Here is a 20,368-nt window from a genome sequence, read left to right as displayed (position 1 = left end):
TGCATATAAAAAGCCATTTGATTACGGGATATAAATATATATATTGATTATTATAAACTGCTTGGTTTGAGCCCTGAATGCTGATTGGCTGACAGCCGTGGTATATCAGACCGTATTCCACGGGTATGACAAAACATTTATTTGTACTGCTCTAATTGCATTGATAACCAGTTTATAATAGCAATAAGGCACCTTGGGGGTTTGTTTTGTCGTGCCTAAGACCAACCCTTAGCTGTGGTATATTGGCCATATACCACACCTACAGATGCCTTATTGCCTAAATATAAGATGCACACATAAAAAGAACAATGGCAGCCCAACGTACCTTGGCTAAAAACACATAGTTTAATTTGGAGTAGTTGGGACTGATCTCCTCCACCTGTGGAAAATTATGCAAATATAAGTTAAACTTGAGAACACTGCACATGCTTAGAATCAACTCTTCCTCGAGTTAAGCTTCCCGAGGATGGGAAAAAAATGGATTCTCCTTGTCCAGAATCTCTATAATGTGTCAGCCCTAAAGGGATCCATCCCTGATTCCAGTATGAAGCGGAGGTGATTTGGAATCAAACTCTCGTGAAAAGGTAGCCCAGTCTGAGACTTGGAGGCACAAACGTCATCCCTCGGACGCGACGATGACGAAGTTAAGTGTTACCATAAAGCTAGAAAACCCGGTTGTATTCTTCCATTGGACCTGCATCAAAAACACACCACTGACAAAAAGAATGACAGTTTATGTTCTTAAATGCATCAAATCAGTCCAGGACAGGTATGACGTTGGTACAGGATTTGGGCAAATGAATGCAACTGAACATAGAACTTGCTCAGCACACGCAATCATAGACAGGACTAACCATAGCATTGTTGTACCTCTAGCAAATTGATATGTAGACACAAATTAATGTCTATGTACTGTATATTTCACTTGACTCAACCTTTTATTCTGACCCTATGTAGCCTTAGCATTAATCATACAGTGAAAAGAGTACTTACGGCAACACCTGGGCACTAGCCACTGTTTGTGCACTTGGCTGTTGCGGCACATGTTGCATAACTCAGCAGGATGTGTTTATTGAAGCTAGACAGCCTCTACCAGAGTCCTTGCGGCCAGGAGCAACAAGTTACAACAGAGACCACTTAAATCAAATTGATGGGTGAGATATAAGACAGGAGGAAGAGGCATGCAGCAGGCCAGGAGCGATTTCATTTCTCTTTATATAAACATGTGAAAAGTGTGAACACAGATTACGCCTCTTTAAATACTTGGGGTTTGGTCTTTAAATCTGGGTGCAGAAGCGACCGCTGGGCAAATTCTGATTTAACACAAAACAAATAGGCTGCTGTGTGCTACATGTTTTAATGGTTTGGAGAGAGAGCATGAAAGACAGTAGAGCCTATGGCTTTGCAAGATAAGTTAAAGCAAGAACTAAGAAAGACTGTCTGATTATAACAGGCTAAAGTACACAATGCAGAACTATAAAAGTAACAGAAACAGGGTACCCGTCCACATTCAGAACCAGTTGTTTGGGTAAATGAGACATGTACTGGTGATGTTACATTTGCAAGGCCTGATACGCTTTACGCCATCAAACACACGTCATATAGCACGACGATTCCGCCTGCACTGATCTGTCTCATATCTCGCAAAGGGTAATGGGATAGATCAAAAGAAGTCCGGCTCAATGGGCTGTCATAACATTGGAAAATACTGTATTGCATACGTGACTTTGCCAAATGAACCCAATTTCACCGTCAAAAAGTCAGAATGAATAATCTCAGCAAAAATAGAAACGTCCTCTCACTGTCAACTGCGTTTATTTTCAACAAACTTAACATGTGTAAATATTTGTATGAACACAACAAGATTCAACAACTGAGACATAAACTGAGCAAGTTCCACAGACATGTGACTAACAGAACTGGAATAATGTGTCCCTGAATAAAGGGTGGGTCAAAATAAGTAACAGTCAGTATCTGGTGTGGCCACCAGCTGCATGAAGTACTGCAGTGCATCTCCTCCTCATGGACTGCACCAGATTTGCCCGTTCTTGCTGTGAGATGTTACCCCACTCTTCCACCAAGGCACTAACCCTCACCCTCCGATCTAACAGGTCCCAGACGTGCTCAAAAGGATTGAGATCCGGGCTATTCTCTGGCCATGGCAGAACACTGATATTCCTGCCCTGCAGGAAATCACGCACAGATCGAGCAGTATGGCTGGTGGCATTGTCATGCTGGAGGGTCATGTCAGGATGAGCCTGCAGGAAGGGTACCACATGAGGGAGGAGGGTGTCTTCCCTGTAACGCACAGCGTTTAGATTGCCTGCAATGACAACAAGCACAATCTGATGATGCTGTGACACACTGCCTCAGACCAGGACGGACCCTCTACCTCCAAATCGATCCCGCTCCAAGGTACAGGCCTCAGTGTAAAGCCCATTCCTTCGACGATAAACGTGAATCTGACCATCACCAATGGTGAGACACAACCGCGACTCGTCAGTGAAGAGCACTTTTTGTCAGTCCTGTCTGGTCCAGCAACAGTGGGCTTGTGCCCATAGACGATGTTGTTGCCGGTGATGTCTGGTGAGGACCTGCCTTACAACAGGCCTACAAGTCCTCAGTCCAGCCTCTCTCAGCCTATTGTGGACAATCTGAGCACCGATGGAGGGATTGTGCGTTCCTGGTGTAACTCGGGCAGTTGTTGTTGCCATCCTGTACCTGTCCCGCAGGTGTGATGTTCAGATGTACCGATCCTGTGCAGGTGTTGTTACATGTGGTCTGCCACTGCAAGGACGATCAGCTGTCCGTCCTGTCTCCCTGTAGCACTGTCTTAGGCGTCTCACAGTACGGACACTGAAATTTATTGCACTGGCCACATCTGCAGTCCTCATGCCTCCTTGCAGCATGCCGAAGGCACGTTCACGCAGATGAGCAGGGACCCTGTGCATCTTTCTTTTGGTGTTTTTCAGACTCAGTAGAAAGGCCTCTTTAGTGTAATACGTTTTCATAACTGTGACCTTAATTGCCTATCGTCTGTAAAGCTGTTAGTGTCTTAATGATCGTTCCACAGGTGCATGTTCATTAATTGTTTATGGTTCATTGAACGAGCATGGGAAACAGTGTTTAAACCCTTGAAGATACAATGAAGATCTGTGAAGTTATTTGGATTTTTACGAATTATCTTTGAAAGACAGGGTCCTGAAAAAGGGACGTTTCTTTTTTTGCTGAGTTGTTAAGCTAAAACGATAAATCAGGTAATTTACTTTTTTTCTTAGTTGCTCAATTTTTACATCTAGCTAGGAAGTTTGTTGCTTGAAGGAGCAGTAATTCCAGAATTTGACAATGTGCACGACAACTAACTTAATCTAGTGCACACACAATGCTGAACACCAAATGCTTCCTCCATAAGATACCTAGCAAGCTACTCTAGCAATATTATTTCATCACAATGAGTGGACTTGATTTATTAGGATCCCCATAAGCCGATACCAACGGCGACATCTTACTGGGGTCAGACACATAATGAAAAAGACATTGCAGACAAAATATTGTACAATTTACATACATTTAAAAACATTAACACGTAGTGTGTGTGTTTATCTGTCAGTTACGCATGTGTCAGTACATACACACAAAAAGGTGTTGCTTTATTTGTGTTTTGAAACCAGGTTTGCTGTTCAGTTGCGCTACATAAGATGGAAGGGAGTTCCATGCACTCATGGCTCTGTATAATACTGTACGTTTCCTTGAATTTGTTCTGGACCTGGAGACAGTGAAAAGACTCCCGGTGTCATGTCTGGTGGGGTGTGTCAGTGCTGTGTGTGTGTCAGTGCTGTGTGTAAGTTGACTATGTAAACAAGTTGGAATTTCCAAAACATTAATGTTCCTTATAAAATAATTAGAATAAGTCTTTACTCAACTCTTGGTCAAGAGAGACTGGCATGCATCGTATTAATATTAGAATGAAAAGCAAGACGTGCCACTCTGTTTTTGGGCCAGCTTGCAGCTTAACTTGGTCTTTCTTTGCAGCTCTTGACCCTATGGCTGGACAATAATCAGGATAAGCTCAAACTAGAGCCTGCAGGACCTGCATTGTGGAGTGTGGTGTCAAAAAAGCAGAGCATCCCTTTATTACGGACATACCTCTCCTCGTCTTTACAACCACTGAATCAATATGTTTGGACCGTGACAGTTTACAATCTAAGGTAACGCCAAGTGATTTAGTCACCTCAACTTGTTCAACAGCAACACCATTCATTAACAGATTCAGCTGAGGTCTAGAACTTAGGGAATGACTTGTACCAAATACAAGATATTCTGGACGAGTTTTGAAGAAGCAGCTAGCTGCTGCGAGTCAGTGCAGTAAACCTCCAGTCAGCTGCTGCTGAGCTCAGCTGATCCAGACATTAGTAGGAATGGCGGAGAAGCATACTGATCTACGGACTGATTTTTGATAATGGTTTAGGGAAGAGCAATCAATACATACTGTGTCAAGCGCTTGTGCTCGACACTGCACTCCATGGTAGCGTGGAGAATAACAATACCTTGAGGAAGTTCTTCAGACCATCTTGGACCGTGGCATTCGGAGGCTCTCCAAACAATGTAGCAGCAACTTTCCTTTCAATCCACGACAGCTGAGCCACCTGAACAGAACCAATGTATAAAGCCGTTTCAGAACATGGCAAATCAGATAAGCATTTCAACATGGTGGGTAAAGTAGCATTTAAACATGGTGGGTAAAGTAGCATTTAAATCTGTACTAGTAGTATTTACAATGCATTCGATAAGCATTCAGACCCCTTGACTTTTTACACATTTTGTTACGTAACAGCCTTACTTAAAAAAATATAAAATTACTTGTTTCCCTCATCAATCTACACACAATACCTGATAATGACAAAGCCAAAACAGAAATACCTTATTTATGTACACTACCGTTCAAAAGTTTGGGGTCACTTAGAAATGTCCTTGTTTTTGAAAGAAAAGTACATTTCATATCCATTAAAATAACAACAAATTGATCAGAAATAAAGTGTAGACATTGTCAATGTTGTAAATGACTGTTGTATGTGGAAACTGCAGATTTTTAATGGAATATCTACGTACATAGGAGTACAGAGGCCCATTATCAGCAACCATCACTCCTGTGTTCTAACGGCACGTTGTGTTAGCTAATCCAAGTTTATAATTTTAAAAGGCTAATTGATCATTAGAAAACCCTTTTGCGATTATGTCTGCACAGCTGAAAACTGTTGTGCTGATTAAAGAAGTAAAAAAACAGGCCTTCTTGAGACTCGGCGAGTATCTGGAGCATCAGCATTTTTTGGTTCGATTACAGGCTCAATATGGCCAGAAACAAAGAACTTTCTTCTGAAACTCAGTCTATTCTTGTTCTGAGAAATGAAGGCTATTCCATACGAGAAATTGCCAAGAACTGAAGATTGGCCCGTCTGAGATATGGCTTTTTCTTTGCAACTCTGCCTAGAAGGCCAGCATCCCGGAGTCACCTCTTCACTTTTGAAGTTGAGTCTGGTGTTTTGCGGGGAATATCAAGGGATATGTCAGGGGAGTAAAGGTGCATTTTTCACTATACAAAGAATCTTCCAAAATACTGCTGCCAAGGCCCTCTCACTCATGATTTGGAGACAATATAATCTACCATAAAAGCAGTTTCTAATCTTAACACACACCAACCCATCATGACAAACAGTGAGAATTAGAGATGTGCATCTTTCCCTTTCAAGACGATTCGATACATGTGCTCCGATACAGGAACGATACGTTTTACTTTGAAATGACTGCGATTCAGTTTGTTTAGAGAACGAATCAATGCAATTTCATTCGATGCACTACAATTCGATGCACTAACATTTGCCGCATAAAGACATCCATTTTAAATTCTAAATTAAAATCTGCTGCTGATGGAGGTCATGAGCTGGGCCTCTCGGACTTGACTTCTGTGTGTGTGTGTGTGTGTGTGTGTGATAGTGTGTGTGTGTGTGTAAATTATGTACAGTGTCTTCAGATAGTATTCATACCCCTTGACTTATTCCACATTTTGAGGTGTCAGCCTGAATTCAAAATGGATTAAAATCAACAAAAGAATTCACACCCATTTACACACAATACCCCATAATAAGAAAGCAAATGTATTGAAAATAAAATACAGAAATACTATATTTACATAAGTATTCAACACAAGTTAATACTTTGTAGAAGCACTTTTGGCAGCATTAACATCTGAGTCTTTCTGGGTCTCTAAGAGTATTGCACGCATGGATTGTGCAACATTTCCCCATTATTATTTTCAAAATTCTTCAAGCTCTGTCACATTGGTTGTTGATCATTTTCTAGACAATCATTTTCAGGTCTTGCCATATATTTTCAAGTAGATTTAAATAAAAATGGGAACTCTGACAATGTTTTGCAGAAGAAAGTAATATGAGCAAAAGGGTATATGGAGGTTGTGTGTGTGTGTGTGTGTGTGTGTGTGTGTGTGTGTGTGTGTGTGTGTGTGTGTGTGTGTGTGTGTGTTGACCACCGCCATTGTTCTATAGGCTAATGACGCCCGTTTACTTTTTTAAACTGACCCCTTTTCAGGGAGTGTATTCTTCACTGTATGGTTGACTTGGGTTAGAGTGTGTGTGTGTGTGTGTGTGTGTGTGTGTGTGTGTGTGTGTGTGTGTGTGTGTGTGTCACATACAGCATAGCACCAGCGGCCGAGCAGGTAGTAAGACATAGGATCTTGTGGTTTCAGCTCAATGGCCTTATCCAAATGATCCTGTGAGGAAGAGAGGGAGGAAACAGAAGAGTACAGCATTCATTCATTAGACCAGACATTCTCCTATGACCTGATCGGCCCTTCTCCACGTACCCAACCACCCACAACTATTTCACAAATCTCTCACACACACACACACACACACACACACTTACATGAATGTATAAAAAGCTCCTATTTGTCATGCAACCCTCTCATTTTCCCACTCCCCCTGTTCCATTTCCACTCTATCGCAAAATCAGTCTCTTTCGCTCTCTCTCTCCCCTCTTGCTCACTTGGTCTCCCTCCCCCTCTCTCTTTCTCTCCCCCTCTCCATACACTGCATGTTCTTCATGTCCACCCCCCTCTCCCTCCACACCGTTCAAGGCTTTGCAGGTAAACAGAGTTTGTGAAGCAACTCACAGATAAGATAAATACTGCGTGTGGTTGTCCCAGTCTCTGCTGTTATGCAACCCTTACATCTGAGAGTTAGTGAGGGGAGTTTCCTGCCAATAAGGCTAAGACATGTATAGCAGTCAGTGTATAGAGGCACTGTCCACAACTGTGTGTATAGGAACACTTTTTACGTTTCATTTGAACAACACCTTACCTAAATAACACAGAGGGTGATTCTGGCTGTCAACTTGTGGTGATGGGAGGACCCTCTAGACACAGATAGGACTCAACACTGATAGACACAGACTACAGGGGAGGTTCTGGAAAAGTACAAGCCCTGACCTCAGTTACTCTCTCTTATTATGATTAATTCCACCAATCAATCTGTGTGCCTACTATCACCTCAGGTGCTACTAATGTACAATGCCGTCAGAAGGTTTTCATACCCCTCGACTTACTCCACATTTTGTTGTGTTACAGCCGGAATTCAACATGGATTCAATATTAATATTTGTTCACCAATTTACACACAATACCCCATCATGACAAAGTGAAAACATGTTTTTTTTAAACATTTTTGCATATTTCTTGAAAATGAAATACAGACATATCTCATTTACATAAGTATTCACACCCCTGAGTCAATACATATTAGAATCAACTTAGGCAGCGATTACAGCTGTGAGTCTTTCTGGGTAAGTCTCTAAGAGGTTTGCACACCTGGATTGCACAATATTACAATTCTTCAAGCTCTGTCAAGTTATTTTATTTTTTATAATTAAAACATACAATATACTTGCAGTGAAGTCGCAAGTACATCACATTAGTCATCTAATAGCCTCCCATCCAGAGCAACACACAGAAGCAACCAGGATCAACGCCCTGCTCAAGGGCACGTCGACAGATCCCCCCCACAGTTCCCCAAGAGCTGCCCCTCAACCATCCAAGACCCCCCCACGAAAAAATGAACATTGTTGATCATTGCTAGACAGCCATTTTCAAGTCTTGCCATAGATTTAAGTCAAAACTGCAAACAGGATGCATGTTTTGGAATATGTTTATTCGGTACAGGCTTCCTTCTTTTACTCTGTTATTTAGGTTAGTATTGTTGAATAACTACAATGTTTATCCATCTTCAGTTTTATCCTATCACAGCCATTAGCTCTAACTGTTTTAAAGTCACCATTGGGCCTCATGGTGAAATCCCTGAGCGGTTTCCTTCCTCTCCGGCAAATGAGTTTGGAAGGACACCTGTACGTTTATAGTGACTGGGTGTATTGATACACCATCCAGTGTAATTAATAACTTTACCATGCTCAATGGGACATTCAATGTCTGCTTTTTTTAAATGTATTTATTATCTACCAATAGGTGCCCTTCTTTGCGAGGCACTGGAAAACCACTCTGGTCTTTGTGCTTGAATCTGTATTTGAAATTCAGTGCTCGACTGAGGGACCTTACAGAAAATTGTATGTGTGGGGTACAGAGATGAGGTAGTCATTCAAAAATCAGGCAACTTATGTGACTTGTTAAGCACATTTTTACCCCTAAAGCTTATTGAGGCTTGCCATAACAAGGGGTTTGAATTCTTATCAACTCCAGACATTTCAGCTTTTCATTTTGAATGAATTTGTAAAAATGTAAACAAACATAATTCCACTCTGACATTATGGGGTATCGTGTGTAGGCCAGTGACACTAAATCTTAATGTAATCCAAATTAAATTCAGGCTGTAACACAAGAGCATGTGGAAAAAGTCAAGGGGTGTGAATACTTTCTGTAGGCACAGTAGGTAAGGTCTGACATGGTTCAAGTACACAAAACAAACACTTGAAAATTGGTGACCACGTGAAAATATAGCTTTGTGTAGACGGTGTCAGAAAATCACTTACTTTGAAGATGTAGCCATTCTTTATCCTGTTCTGCACAGTCTCATACTCTGCCATGATGCCACACATTATGGCGTACCTAGAAAATAGGGATGTGCACGGTTATTCAAACATCCGAACAGAGGTTAGTATTCAAATACTTGTGTGAGTAGGCTATTCATTTTTGCGAGGCCAAAAAACTATAGGCCTAATACTGAAAAGGCTTTTTCTAAATGTGACATTGTTGCATACTACAAGGATAATGTACCATATTTCTAATTATTAATTTAATAAAACAACAAACTTTTTAATGTAGTTTTTATGAGGTGTGCCCCATAAAAAGACTGGCAGTTGTGTGTAGCTTGTTGCCTATGTTGGCCAATCAAAGCGGAAAAGAGGCTCAATGTGTAGCAAGTGCAGTGAGCGTTCACTAATGCAATGCAAGACGTAATAAAATGACAGAATTAAAAGGTTTGCAAAATGAGAAGGAGTAGGCATAGGCTAAAACGAGGTACAGGTAACGTTAGTTGTTTTATCTGAATGGGGTTGGGGAGGTGGCACTGCATGTAGCTTCAATTAGCCTAGCTAGCTATAGTTGGCTAGCTAGCTTCTCTAGGCTACTACAGTCAAGACAGGTACTATTATGAGATGATAAATAACATTGTCACTGCTACAAGTTAGCTAGTCTTGGCTGTAGCCGAATTGGCTTGACTACTGTTACTTTGTCTGGTTCTCTCCCCCTCTGTCTATTCGCTCCCATCTCTCACACACAGCCCACTCCTGCAGCAATAAAGCGCCAGCCTATGTCCCTCGCGCAACAGTGCTCAGGTATAAAAATAAAAAAAATAAAAAAATAATAATAAATAAATATATATATATATATTAAAAAATATATATATATATTGGTAATAAAAAAAACATGTATATTCAATATTTGGATATCCGACACAAAACAAAAAAGATACTATTCGAATAGTGAAATTATTTCAAACCCCAATCCCTACTAGAGACAAATAATTGAGAGAAGTGTTCAAAACATTTTGCTTTGTAAATTTGTCATGCCAATAAATGCCTTTTGAATTTGAAAGAAACAGATCACGGAGAGATGGCTATAAAGAAGAGACAGGTGGAGAGAGAGAGAGAAATATTGAGGAGGGTTTGAATAGGGGTCCTTCAGTTCAGTCTTAATAATAAAAACTACAATACTATATGTTGAAATGATAACTAATTCGATAAAGCACACCTAGGCAACTTTCTCCAACAGGAGTCAGGCATGATGCAGAGTAGGGAGGTGTTGGGGTGGTTGCCTGACTTACACCACTCATTTCCTGGATCACTAGCCACATCTCAACCCAGAAGGCGCTGGAAGCCAACAACACTCATGTCACGTCCTGACCATAGAGAGCCCTTATTTTCTATGGTTAGAGTAGGTCAGGGCGTGACTGGGGGTTTACGTTTAGTTTATTATTTCTATGTGTGGTTCTAGTACTGTTTTTCTATGTTGGTGATTTTGTATGATTCCCAAATAAAGGCAGCAGGTAATCGTTGTCTCTAATTGAGGATCATATTTAAGTAGCATTTTTCTCTATTGTGTTTTGTGGGATATTGTTTTTGGGTAGTTGTATGTCAGCATTCCACTGTCGTCACGTTTCGTTATTCTTTATTGTTTTGTGTGTTTCACTAAATAAAGATGTGGAACCCAGATCACGCTGCACCTTGGTCCGTCTCTACAAACAAACGTGACAACTCAACCTCCCAGACAAGCTCCTCACTAAACAACTTGGAGGAGAGATAAGATATGCAGCTCTGCCTCTTTTCCCTTGTTCTCACTCCCAATTAAAGCTACAGTCTAAGCTTTAGGAAGCTGTTCAACAGTAATTTAAATTATAGATGTGTACCCAGTGTATAGCGTCAAAATATGGTTCAAGCGATCACTTGGACGTCATGGATTGTCAGTCTAAAACAAGTGGAGGGGCTGGTGTTCTGTTTTCAGAATCCCAGAATGTGGCTTTATTATACAGGGAACAAGGAAGAGGCTAAATGAAACAGTTCGGTACGTACAGTGGAAGACTGTGGAGTAAAAACAGTCTGTAGCCTGAGGCTGTGGGTTTGGAGAGAAGAAGAATGAGGTGATCAAAGTCCTTTCACCGCAAGGCCTCTAATCCTGCTGGTACTCACAGCGGGACACAAACACTACAAAGGATCAAGGGGATGAAAAGGTCACCTGACAGTGAAGAGGGTGGTACTGATGGTAGATGGGGATGTGTGTGTGTGTATGTGTGTTAGTGAGCGGTGTCTGGTAGCCTGTGAAAGCCTTTTTTGGCAGGCCATGAAATAGAGACTCTCTTGCTGGGCTTTAATCCGATGAAATGATGCAAGCATAGCGTACTACTTAACCGGATTGCAGCTCCCAACGAAAACAGTGAAAAACTTACCGGGTTATCTAGTGTGTTGTGCCAACTGCCAATGTTAAATTATGTTGCCTGATTAGCAGGAAACTAGAAGGATCTGTGTAAGTACCAATAATAATATGCTCCATGTGATTTATACATGTACAGTGCATTCGGAAAGTATTCAGACCCCTTGACTTTCAACATTGTTACTTTACAGCCTTATTCTAAAATTGATTTAAAGAAATACCCCATAATGAAAGCAAACGCAGGTTTTTAGAAATGTTTGCAAATTCATTACAAATAAAAACAGAAAAAACATATAGTATTCAGACCCTTTGCTATGAGACTCGAAACGGAGGTCAGGTGCATCCTGTTTCCATTGATCATCCTTGAGATGTTTCTACAACCTGATTGGAGTTCACCTGTGGTAAATTCAATTAATTGGACATGATTTGAAAAGGCACACCTGTCTACATAAGGTCCCACAGTTGACAGTGCATGTCAGAGCAAAAACCAAGCGGTCTCTCCTTCACTGCAGCCGAGGTGAGTAAGACATTTAAACGTGTTAACCCTCGCAAGGCTGCAGGCCCAGACGGCATCCCCAGCCGCGCCCTCAGAGCATGCGCCGACCAGCTGGCCGGTGTGTTTACGGACATATTCAATCAATCCCTATACCAGTCTGCTGTTCCCACATGCTTCAAGAGGGCCACCATTGTTCCTGTTCCCAAGACAGCTAAGGTAACTGAGCTAAACGACTACCGCCCCGTAGCACTCACTTCCGTCATCATGAAGTGCTTTGAGAGACTAGTCAAGGACCATATCACCTCCACCCTACCTGACACCCTAGACCCACTCCAATTTGCTTACCGCCCAAATAGGTCCACAGACGATGCAATCTCAACCACACTGCCCTAACCCACCTGGACAAGAGGAATACCTATGTGAGAATGCTGTTCATCGACTACAGCTCGGCATTCAACACCATAGTACCCTCCAAGCTCGTCATCAAGCTCGAGACCCTGGGTCTCGACCCCGCCCTGTGCAACTGGGTACTGGACTTCCTGACGGGCCGCCCCCAGGTGGTGAGGGTAGGCAACAACATCTCCTCCCCGCTGATCCTCAACACGGGGGCCCCATAAGGGTGCGTTCTGAGCCCTCTCCTGTACTCCCTGTTCACCCACGACTGCGTGGCCAAGCACGCCTCCAACTCAATCATCAAGTTTGCAGACGACACAACAGTGGTAGGCTTGATTACCAACAACGACGAGACGGCCTACAGGGAGGAGGTGAGGGCCCTCGGAGTGTGGTGTCAGGAAAATAACCTCACACTCAACGTCAACAAAACTAAGGAGATGATTGTGGAATTCAGGAAACAGCAGAGGGAACACCCCCCTATCCACATCGATGGAACAGTAGTGGAGAGGGTAGCAAGTTTTAAGTTCCTCGGCATACACATCACAGACAAACTGAATTGGTCCACTCACACTGACAGCGTCGTGAAGAAGGCGCAGCAGCGCCTCTTCAACCTCAGGAGGCTGAAGAAATTCGGCTTGTCACCAAAAGCACTCACAAACTTCTACAGATGCACAATCGAGAGCATCCTGGCGGGCTGTATCACCGCCTGGTACGGCAACTGCTCCGCCCTCAACCGTAAGGCTCTCCAGAGGGTAGTGAGGTCTGCACAACGCATCACCGGGGGCAAACTACCTGCCCTCCAGGACACCTACACCACCCGATGTTACAGGAAGGCCATAAAGATCATCAAGGACATCAACCACCCGAACCACTGCCTGATCACCCCGCTATTATCCAGAAGGCGAGGTCAGTACAGGTGCATCAAAGCTGGGACCGAGAGACTGAAAAACAGCTTCTATCTCAAGGCTATCAGACTGTTAAACAGCCACCACTAACATTGAGTGGCTGCTGCCAACACACTGTCATTGACACTGACCCAACTCCAGCCACTTTAATAATGGGAATTGATGGGAAATGATGTAAATATATCACTAGCCACTTTAAACAATGCTACCTTATATAATGTTACTTACCCTACATTATTCATCTCATATGCATACGTATATACTGTACTCTACATCATCGACTGCATCCTTATGTAATACATGTATCACTAGCCACTTTAACTATGCCACTTGTTTACTTTGTCTACATACTCATCTCATATGTATATACTGTACTCTATATCATCTACTGCATCCTTATGTAATACATGTATCACTAGCCACTTTAACTATGCCACTTGTTTACTTTGTCTACATACTCATCTCATATGTATATACTGTACTCGATACCATCTACTGTATGCTGCTCTGTACCATCACTCATTCATATATCCTTATGTACATATTCCTTATCCCCTTACACTGTGTATAAGACAGTAGTTTTGGAATTGTTAGTTAGATTACTTGTTGGTTATCACTGCATTGTCGGAACTAGAAGCACAAGCATTTCGCTACACTCACATTAACATCTGCTAACCATGTGTATGTGACAAATAAAATTTGATTTGATTCGAAGCCATTAGGTGGAAGGAATTGTCCGTAAAGCTCAGAGACAGGTTTGTGTCAAGGCACAGATCTGGCGAAGGGTAGAACGCAGTGGCCTCCATCATTCTTAAACGGAAGAAGTTTGGAACCACCAAGACTCGTCCTAGAGCTGGCGGCCCGGCCAAACTAAGCAATCGGGGGGCATTGGTCAGGGAGGTGACCAAGAACCTGATGGTCACGTCTGGATGAAACCTGGCACCATCCCTACGGTGAAGCATGGTTGTGGCAGCATCATGCTGTAGAGATGTTTTTCAGCGGCATGGACTGGGAGACAAGTCGGGATCGAGGCAAAGATGAACGGAGCAAAGTACAGAGAGATACTTGATGAAAACGTTATCCAGAGTGCTCAGGACCTCAGACTTTGGCAAAGGTTCACCTTCCAAAAGGACAACAACCCTAAGCACACAGCCAAAACAACACAGGAGTGGCTTCGGGACAAGTCTGAATGTCCTTGATTGGCACAGCCAGAGCCTGGACTTGAGCCCGATCGAACATCTCTGGAGAGACCTGAAAATAGCTGTCCAACCTGACAGAGCTTGAGAGGATATGCAGAGAAGAATGGGAGAAACTCCTCAAATACAGGTGTGCCAAGCTTGTAGTGTCATACCCAAGAAGACTCTAATCTCTGTAATCTCTGCCAAAGGTGATTCAACAATGGACTGAGTAAAGGATCTGAATACTTATGTAAATGTGATATCCATTTTTTATTTATTAGATTTGCACATTTTTCGAAAAACCTGTTTTTGCTTTGCCATTATGGGTGTTGTGTGTAGATTGATGAAGGAAAAAAACAAATGTATTAATTGTAGAATGAGGCTGTAACGTAACAAAATGTGGAAAAAGTCAAGGGGTCTGAATACTTTCTGAATGCACTGTACGTGCTATATGTGTTTGGCCTATAAGCCACCTATTAAAATAAGACAAAGAGAAGTCAAGTGCCACCCACACCACACTCAAGAGAACCTTTGTCTATTCTCTGCCAAAGCATTGGTGGGCAAGTTGTATATAACTGTAACAAAAAGGTGCTTGTTTATGTTCTAATGGCAGTGCAAGGTGCGGCCACACCACTGCTGGTTGGCGCTCGATGAGTGGGGAGCTCCACAATACCACAGGAGCAGAGATCCTCTCTGCAGCTTTTAGCCGACTGGTTTCCAATGAAAACATTCTGCTGTGTGATTATGAGCTTTAGCAAAATCTGCACCACCGACCGGCTAGCTACCTCTTATGAAGAAACACATCAGTGGATTGATGATAACTGGGTTGTTCCGACTTCCAACATGGTGTGAACTATTACATGTAACTGGAATTGAATGAACAGTGACCACAGCTGGACTAAGTGAGACCATTAAAAATAATGGCCTGATGATTCCAGTTGCACTGGCCCTCCTCCAACTATTAAGGTTAGGGGATGTAAAGAAGTATGACAGTGTCTAGGGAACCACCTGGGAAACACCTTTCAGAGCCAACTTAACCCATTTATAACACATTCAACAAGCAATACATTTAGCATTTCATAACGGTTTGTCAATAAGCGCAAGTTGATGTAGTGAGAGTGAATAAAAAGCCTGCAAGGAGCAGTGTGTAACCGCCTAGAATAAACCATTCAGAGAAAATTATAGCTTTTAGTAGAAATGTACACAAGCAATTGTCAGGAGTGCAAATACAGTAGGGAAAAAATCTTGTCCAAGTTTATTGGTCACGTACATCCATTTGTAGATGTTAGTGCAGGTGCAGCGAAATGCTTGTGTTTCTTGCTCTAACAGTGCAGTAATAACTAGCAAAAAAGAATCAAACAATACACTGGTGATGTGCGGGTTGACTCATAACCTGCAGTTCCTGTGGTTATATCCGCGGGGCGGATGAATTTAGGGTCATAAAATATTGTGTGGATGAATGTACCATTGTTGTGAAATGTATAGCTAGCTATAGGCTCCATTGAGGTTTTTCTTTCATTATTTAAGCTATTTGTCATTAGTGCGTAGGCTAAGCCAAAGCTTACGTGCAGCAAATAGACGAGACGGCAATCGCCAAACGCTTTTGGGAATGGGCAGAAAAAGTTACCACCGATTCACAGATGCAAAAAGGACAATGCGTCTGTGGTATTACGTTTATTTCAATAAGAGAAAAGCTGTGAAATGGAGAGTTAGAAATAAAGAGAAAGGAAAAGTATTGTTTGGGAAAGATTTGGTGAAGTTGTAAAAGAGGATGATAGCAGCTTTGCCATGTGGGATGATTGTGAAGCACTATACACATTTTACAGTCACAAGACAGGGACTTCAAATAGACTTATGGCACATCCACGGAACAGTAGCTTACTGTTCAGATGGTTAAATGGAAACTGAAATCTGGGCACTGACTGTAGGTCCTTAATCTCTATATCCTTCATATTAACTCCTGTTTAAGCATCTCTTTCAGTAAAATGATGCACCAAATGATTGCACATATTTCAAGCATGAACAAGAGTGGAAAAAACCAGTTCTTTCTTTCAGCGTCTTGAGAGAATGTAAATGCAATTAGATACCATCAGCAGAGGCCCTATTTTTAATCAGCACCATAAAGCTGATAGTATTTATCAAACACATAAAATATGCAAGCCGAACTGAAATCTTAACAGAAACATATATTGGGCCATTTTCACAGCTTTCAATTTTCTTACAACCGGTCAAACTGATGTAATTTGGAAATTATGTACAGAAAATATTTCAACTTTTTTGTTGTTGCACTTTCTCCGCGACACACAAGTAGTCAACAAATTGGCCTAGCATTCATTCAATTGTTAGGGAGGGTTTGGCTGGTAGGGATATCCTTGTCTCATCACGCACCAGCAACTCTGTTGGGCGGGGACGCAGTGCGCAGCATAACAAAATTGCCAGGTGCACAGTGTTTCCTCTGACACATTGGTGCGGCTGGCTTCCGGGTTGGATGTGCGCTGTGCCTACAGCGCATGTTCCATATTGGTTGGTTGTGTATCGGAGGACGCATGACTTTCAACCTTCGTCTCTCCCGAGCCCGTATGGGAGTTGTAGCGATGTGACAAAAAATATCACAATTACATAAGTATTCACACCCTTTACCAAATACTTTGTTGAAGCACCTTTGAGTCTTCTTCAGTATGACGCTGCAAGCTTAGCACACCTGTATTTGGGTAGTTTCTCCCATTCTTCTTTGAAGATCCTCTCAAGCTCTGTCAGGTTGGATGGGAAGTACCACTGCACAGCTATTTTCATGTTTCTCCGGAGATGTTCGATCGGGTTCAAGTCCAGACTCAAGGACATTCAGAGACTTGTCCCGAAGCCACTCCTGCATTATCTTGGCTGTGTGCTTAGGGTCATTCCTTTAGTGCCTTGTTGCACATTGTGTATTATGTATTCTTTTCACTCTGTCATTTCGTTCATAATTGTAGAGTCACTACAATGTTGTTGTACGTAAAGTCCCCCTCAGTCAAGTATTGAATTTCAAGCACAGATTAAACTACAGTACAAAGACTAGGGAGTTTTTTGAAGTAACAGATCAGACATTTAATCTCTTTAAGCATGGTCAAGTTTAAAACAGCTACAGAGTGATGTGATGATCCATCCTCAGTTTTCTCCCATCACAGCTATTGAACTCTGTAGCTGTTTTAAACTTGACCATGCTTAAAGAGATTAAATGTCTGATCTGTTACTTCAAAAAACTCCCTAGTCTTTGTACTGTAGTTTAATCTGTGCTTGAAATTCAATACTTGACTGAGGGACTGTACGTACATACACTGCATGACCAAAAGTATGTCGACACCTTCTTGTCAAACATTTCATTCCAAAATCATGGGCATTAATAGGTAGTTGGTCCCCCCCATTTGCTGCTCTAACAGCCTCCACTCTTCAGGCATTGCTTTCCACTAGATGTTGGAACATTGCTGTGGGGGTTTGCTACCATTCAGCCAAAAGAGCTTTAGTGAGGTCGGGCACTGATGTTGGGCAATTAGGTGTTCCAATTCATCCCAATGGTGATTGATGGAGTTGAGGTCAGGGCTCTGTGCAGGCCAGTCACGTTCCACACCGACCTCAACAAACCATCTCTGTATGGACCTCGCTCTGTGCACAGAGGCATTGTCATGCTGAAACAGGAAAGGGCCTTCCCCAAACTGTTGCCACAAAGATGGAAGCAAAATGTCACGCCCTGACCTTAGAGATCCTTATTATTCTCTGTTTGGTTAGGTCAGGGTGTGACTCGGGTGGGAAAGTCTGTTTGCTATTTCTTTGTTTTTGGCCGAGTGTGGTTCCCAATCAGAGGCAGCTGTCTATCGTTGTCGCTGATTGGGGATCATATGTAAGTTTTAATTTTCCTTTTGGGTTTTGTGGGTCTTGTTTTCTGTTTAGTGTTTCTGTCTGACAGAACTGTGCGCTTTCGTTTTCACGTTTGTAATTTTGTTTGAGTGTTTTTTGAAATAAAAGAATCATGAACACTTTCCACGCTGCACTTTGGTCCACTCTTCCTACCACCAACGAGAGTTGTTACAGAAGATCCCACCAAAAACGGACCAAGCAGCGTGGCCAGGAGTGGACATGGGAAGAAATCCTGGATGGAGAAGGACCCTGGACAAGGGCCGGAGAGTATCGCCGTCCAAGGGGGCAGATGGAGGCAGGGAGAGCGGAGCGGCGACGATACGAGGAGTTTGATCAACCTCGACGCAAGCACGAGAGGCAGCCCACACAGGGAGATTGGCGGAGTCAGGGTTTAGACCTGAGCTAACTCCCCGTGCTTACCGTGGGGAGCGTGTGACCGGTCAGGCACCGTGTTATGCGGTGACGTGCACAGTGTCTTCAGTGCACATTCACAGCCCGGTGCGCTCTGTTCCAGCTCCCCGCATTTGCCGTGCTAGAATGGGCATCCAGCCAGGACGGATGGTGCCGGCTCAGCGGTCATGGTCTCCAGTGCGTCTCCTCGGCCCAGGATATCCTGCGCCAGCGCAACGCACGGTATCACCAGTTCGCCAGCACAACCCAGTGCTACAGGGCTACTCAGCCAGGACGCGTTGTGCCAGCTCTACGCTCCAGACCTCCAGTGCGCCTCCACGGCCCAGTATATCCTGCGCCGGCTCTACGCACTATGCCTCTAGTGTGCCTACATAGCCCAGTGCGTCCTGTGCCAGCTCTCCACACTCACCGAGCTAGTGGGTATCCAGCCAGGACGCGTTGTGGCAGCTCCACGCACCAGGCTTCCAGTACGTCTCCTCAGTCCGGTGAGACCTGTTCCAGCTCCACGTACGAAGCCTCCAGTGATGATCTATGGCCCGAAGCCTCCAGTGATGATCCATGGCACGAAGCCTCCAGTGATGATCCATGGCACGAAGCCTCCAGTGATGATCCATGGCACGAAGCCTCCAGTGATGATCCATGATCCATGATCCTAGACGTTTCCACTTTACAATAACAGCACTTACAGTTGACGTGGGCAGTTCTAGCAAGGCAGAAATAGACTTGTTTTGAAAAGATGGCTTCCTATGAAGGTGCCAAGGTGAAAATCACAAGGCTCATCAGTAATGCCATTTTACTGCCAATGTTTGTCTCTGGAGATTACATGGCTGTGTGCTCGATTTTACACACCTGTCAGTCAACGGCGTGGCTGAAATAGACAAATCCACTAATTTGAAGGGGTGTCCACATACTTTTATTTATACACAGTACATTCAGAAAGTATTCAGACCCCTTCCCCTTTTCCACATTTTGTTAAGTTAATGCCTTATTATAAATGGATTACATTTGAAACATTTCTCAATCTACACACAACACCCTATAATGACAAAGCAAAAAACAGTTTTTAGAAATGTTAACACAAAAAACCCCACATACCTTATTAACATAAATATTCAGAGCATTTGCTATGAGACTCGAAATTGAGCTCAGGTGCATCCTGTTTCCATTGATCATCCTTGAGATGTTTCTACAACTTGATTAGAGTCCACCTGTCGTAAATTAAATTGATTGGACATGATTTGGAAAGGCACATACCTGTCTATATAAGGTCCCACAGCTGACAGTGTATGTCGGAGCAAAAACCAAGCCATGTAGGTTTGTTTACATTATTGTCGTCTGGCTCTAATCACAGTGTAATGTAAATGTGATCTATACAAGCCCTGTTTTTACGAAACCTGTTCTGCTCATCTTCAAGTAAACCTGAGTCAACCTGTTGTTTAAGATACAAGAGAATAACTTGTAGACTGCTAATAAGGCTGACACCTCTAATTTAATGGAACCTGTGGATCATTCTTTGATGACTTTGGGATTGGTTTAATGATAGACATGTACCAAGTTGAAGGGACGATACCATTTTCAAACAGCTCCTCCATTCCTGTTGCTTTTGTCGTTTTTGCTTTATCAACAGCATTCAGGAATGAGTTTGGGG

At 42.8% G+C, this 20,368-nt stretch overlaps 1 protein-coding gene across 4 annotated transcripts in view; it reads right to left on the bottom strand.

The window, feature by feature from the left end:
* Window positions 1-20,368, bottom strand: part of LOC118401746 (regulator of microtubule dynamics protein 2-like) — a 55,898-nt gene that overhangs the window by 2,342 nt on the left and 33,188 nt on the right. For 3 of the 4 annotated variants that reach the window (XM_035799328.1, XM_035799343.2, XM_035799352.2), the window contains exons 6-9: window positions 9,052-9,127; window positions 6,707-6,784; window positions 4,548-4,646; window positions 326-379 (exon numbers count right to left, since the gene is read on the bottom strand). In XM_035799328.1, coding sequence (XP_035655221.1) covers window positions 326-379; window positions 4,548-4,646; window positions 6,707-6,784; window positions 9,052-9,127 — 307 coding nt within the window. The remainder of the gene's footprint in view (window positions 1-325; window positions 380-4,547; window positions 4,647-6,706; window positions 6,785-9,051; window positions 9,128-20,368) is intronic. The other variant, XM_035799336.1, reaches the window with a different exon arrangement.

The sequence above is a fragment of the Oncorhynchus keta genome, chromosome 2 (assembly GCF_023373465.1).
Source record: "Oncorhynchus keta strain PuntledgeMale-10-30-2019 chromosome 2, Oket_V2, whole genome shotgun sequence".
Taxonomy (NCBI): domain Eukaryota; kingdom Metazoa; phylum Chordata; class Actinopteri; order Salmoniformes; family Salmonidae; genus Oncorhynchus; species Oncorhynchus keta.
This window is presented reverse-complemented; position numbering and strand designations above follow the sequence as displayed.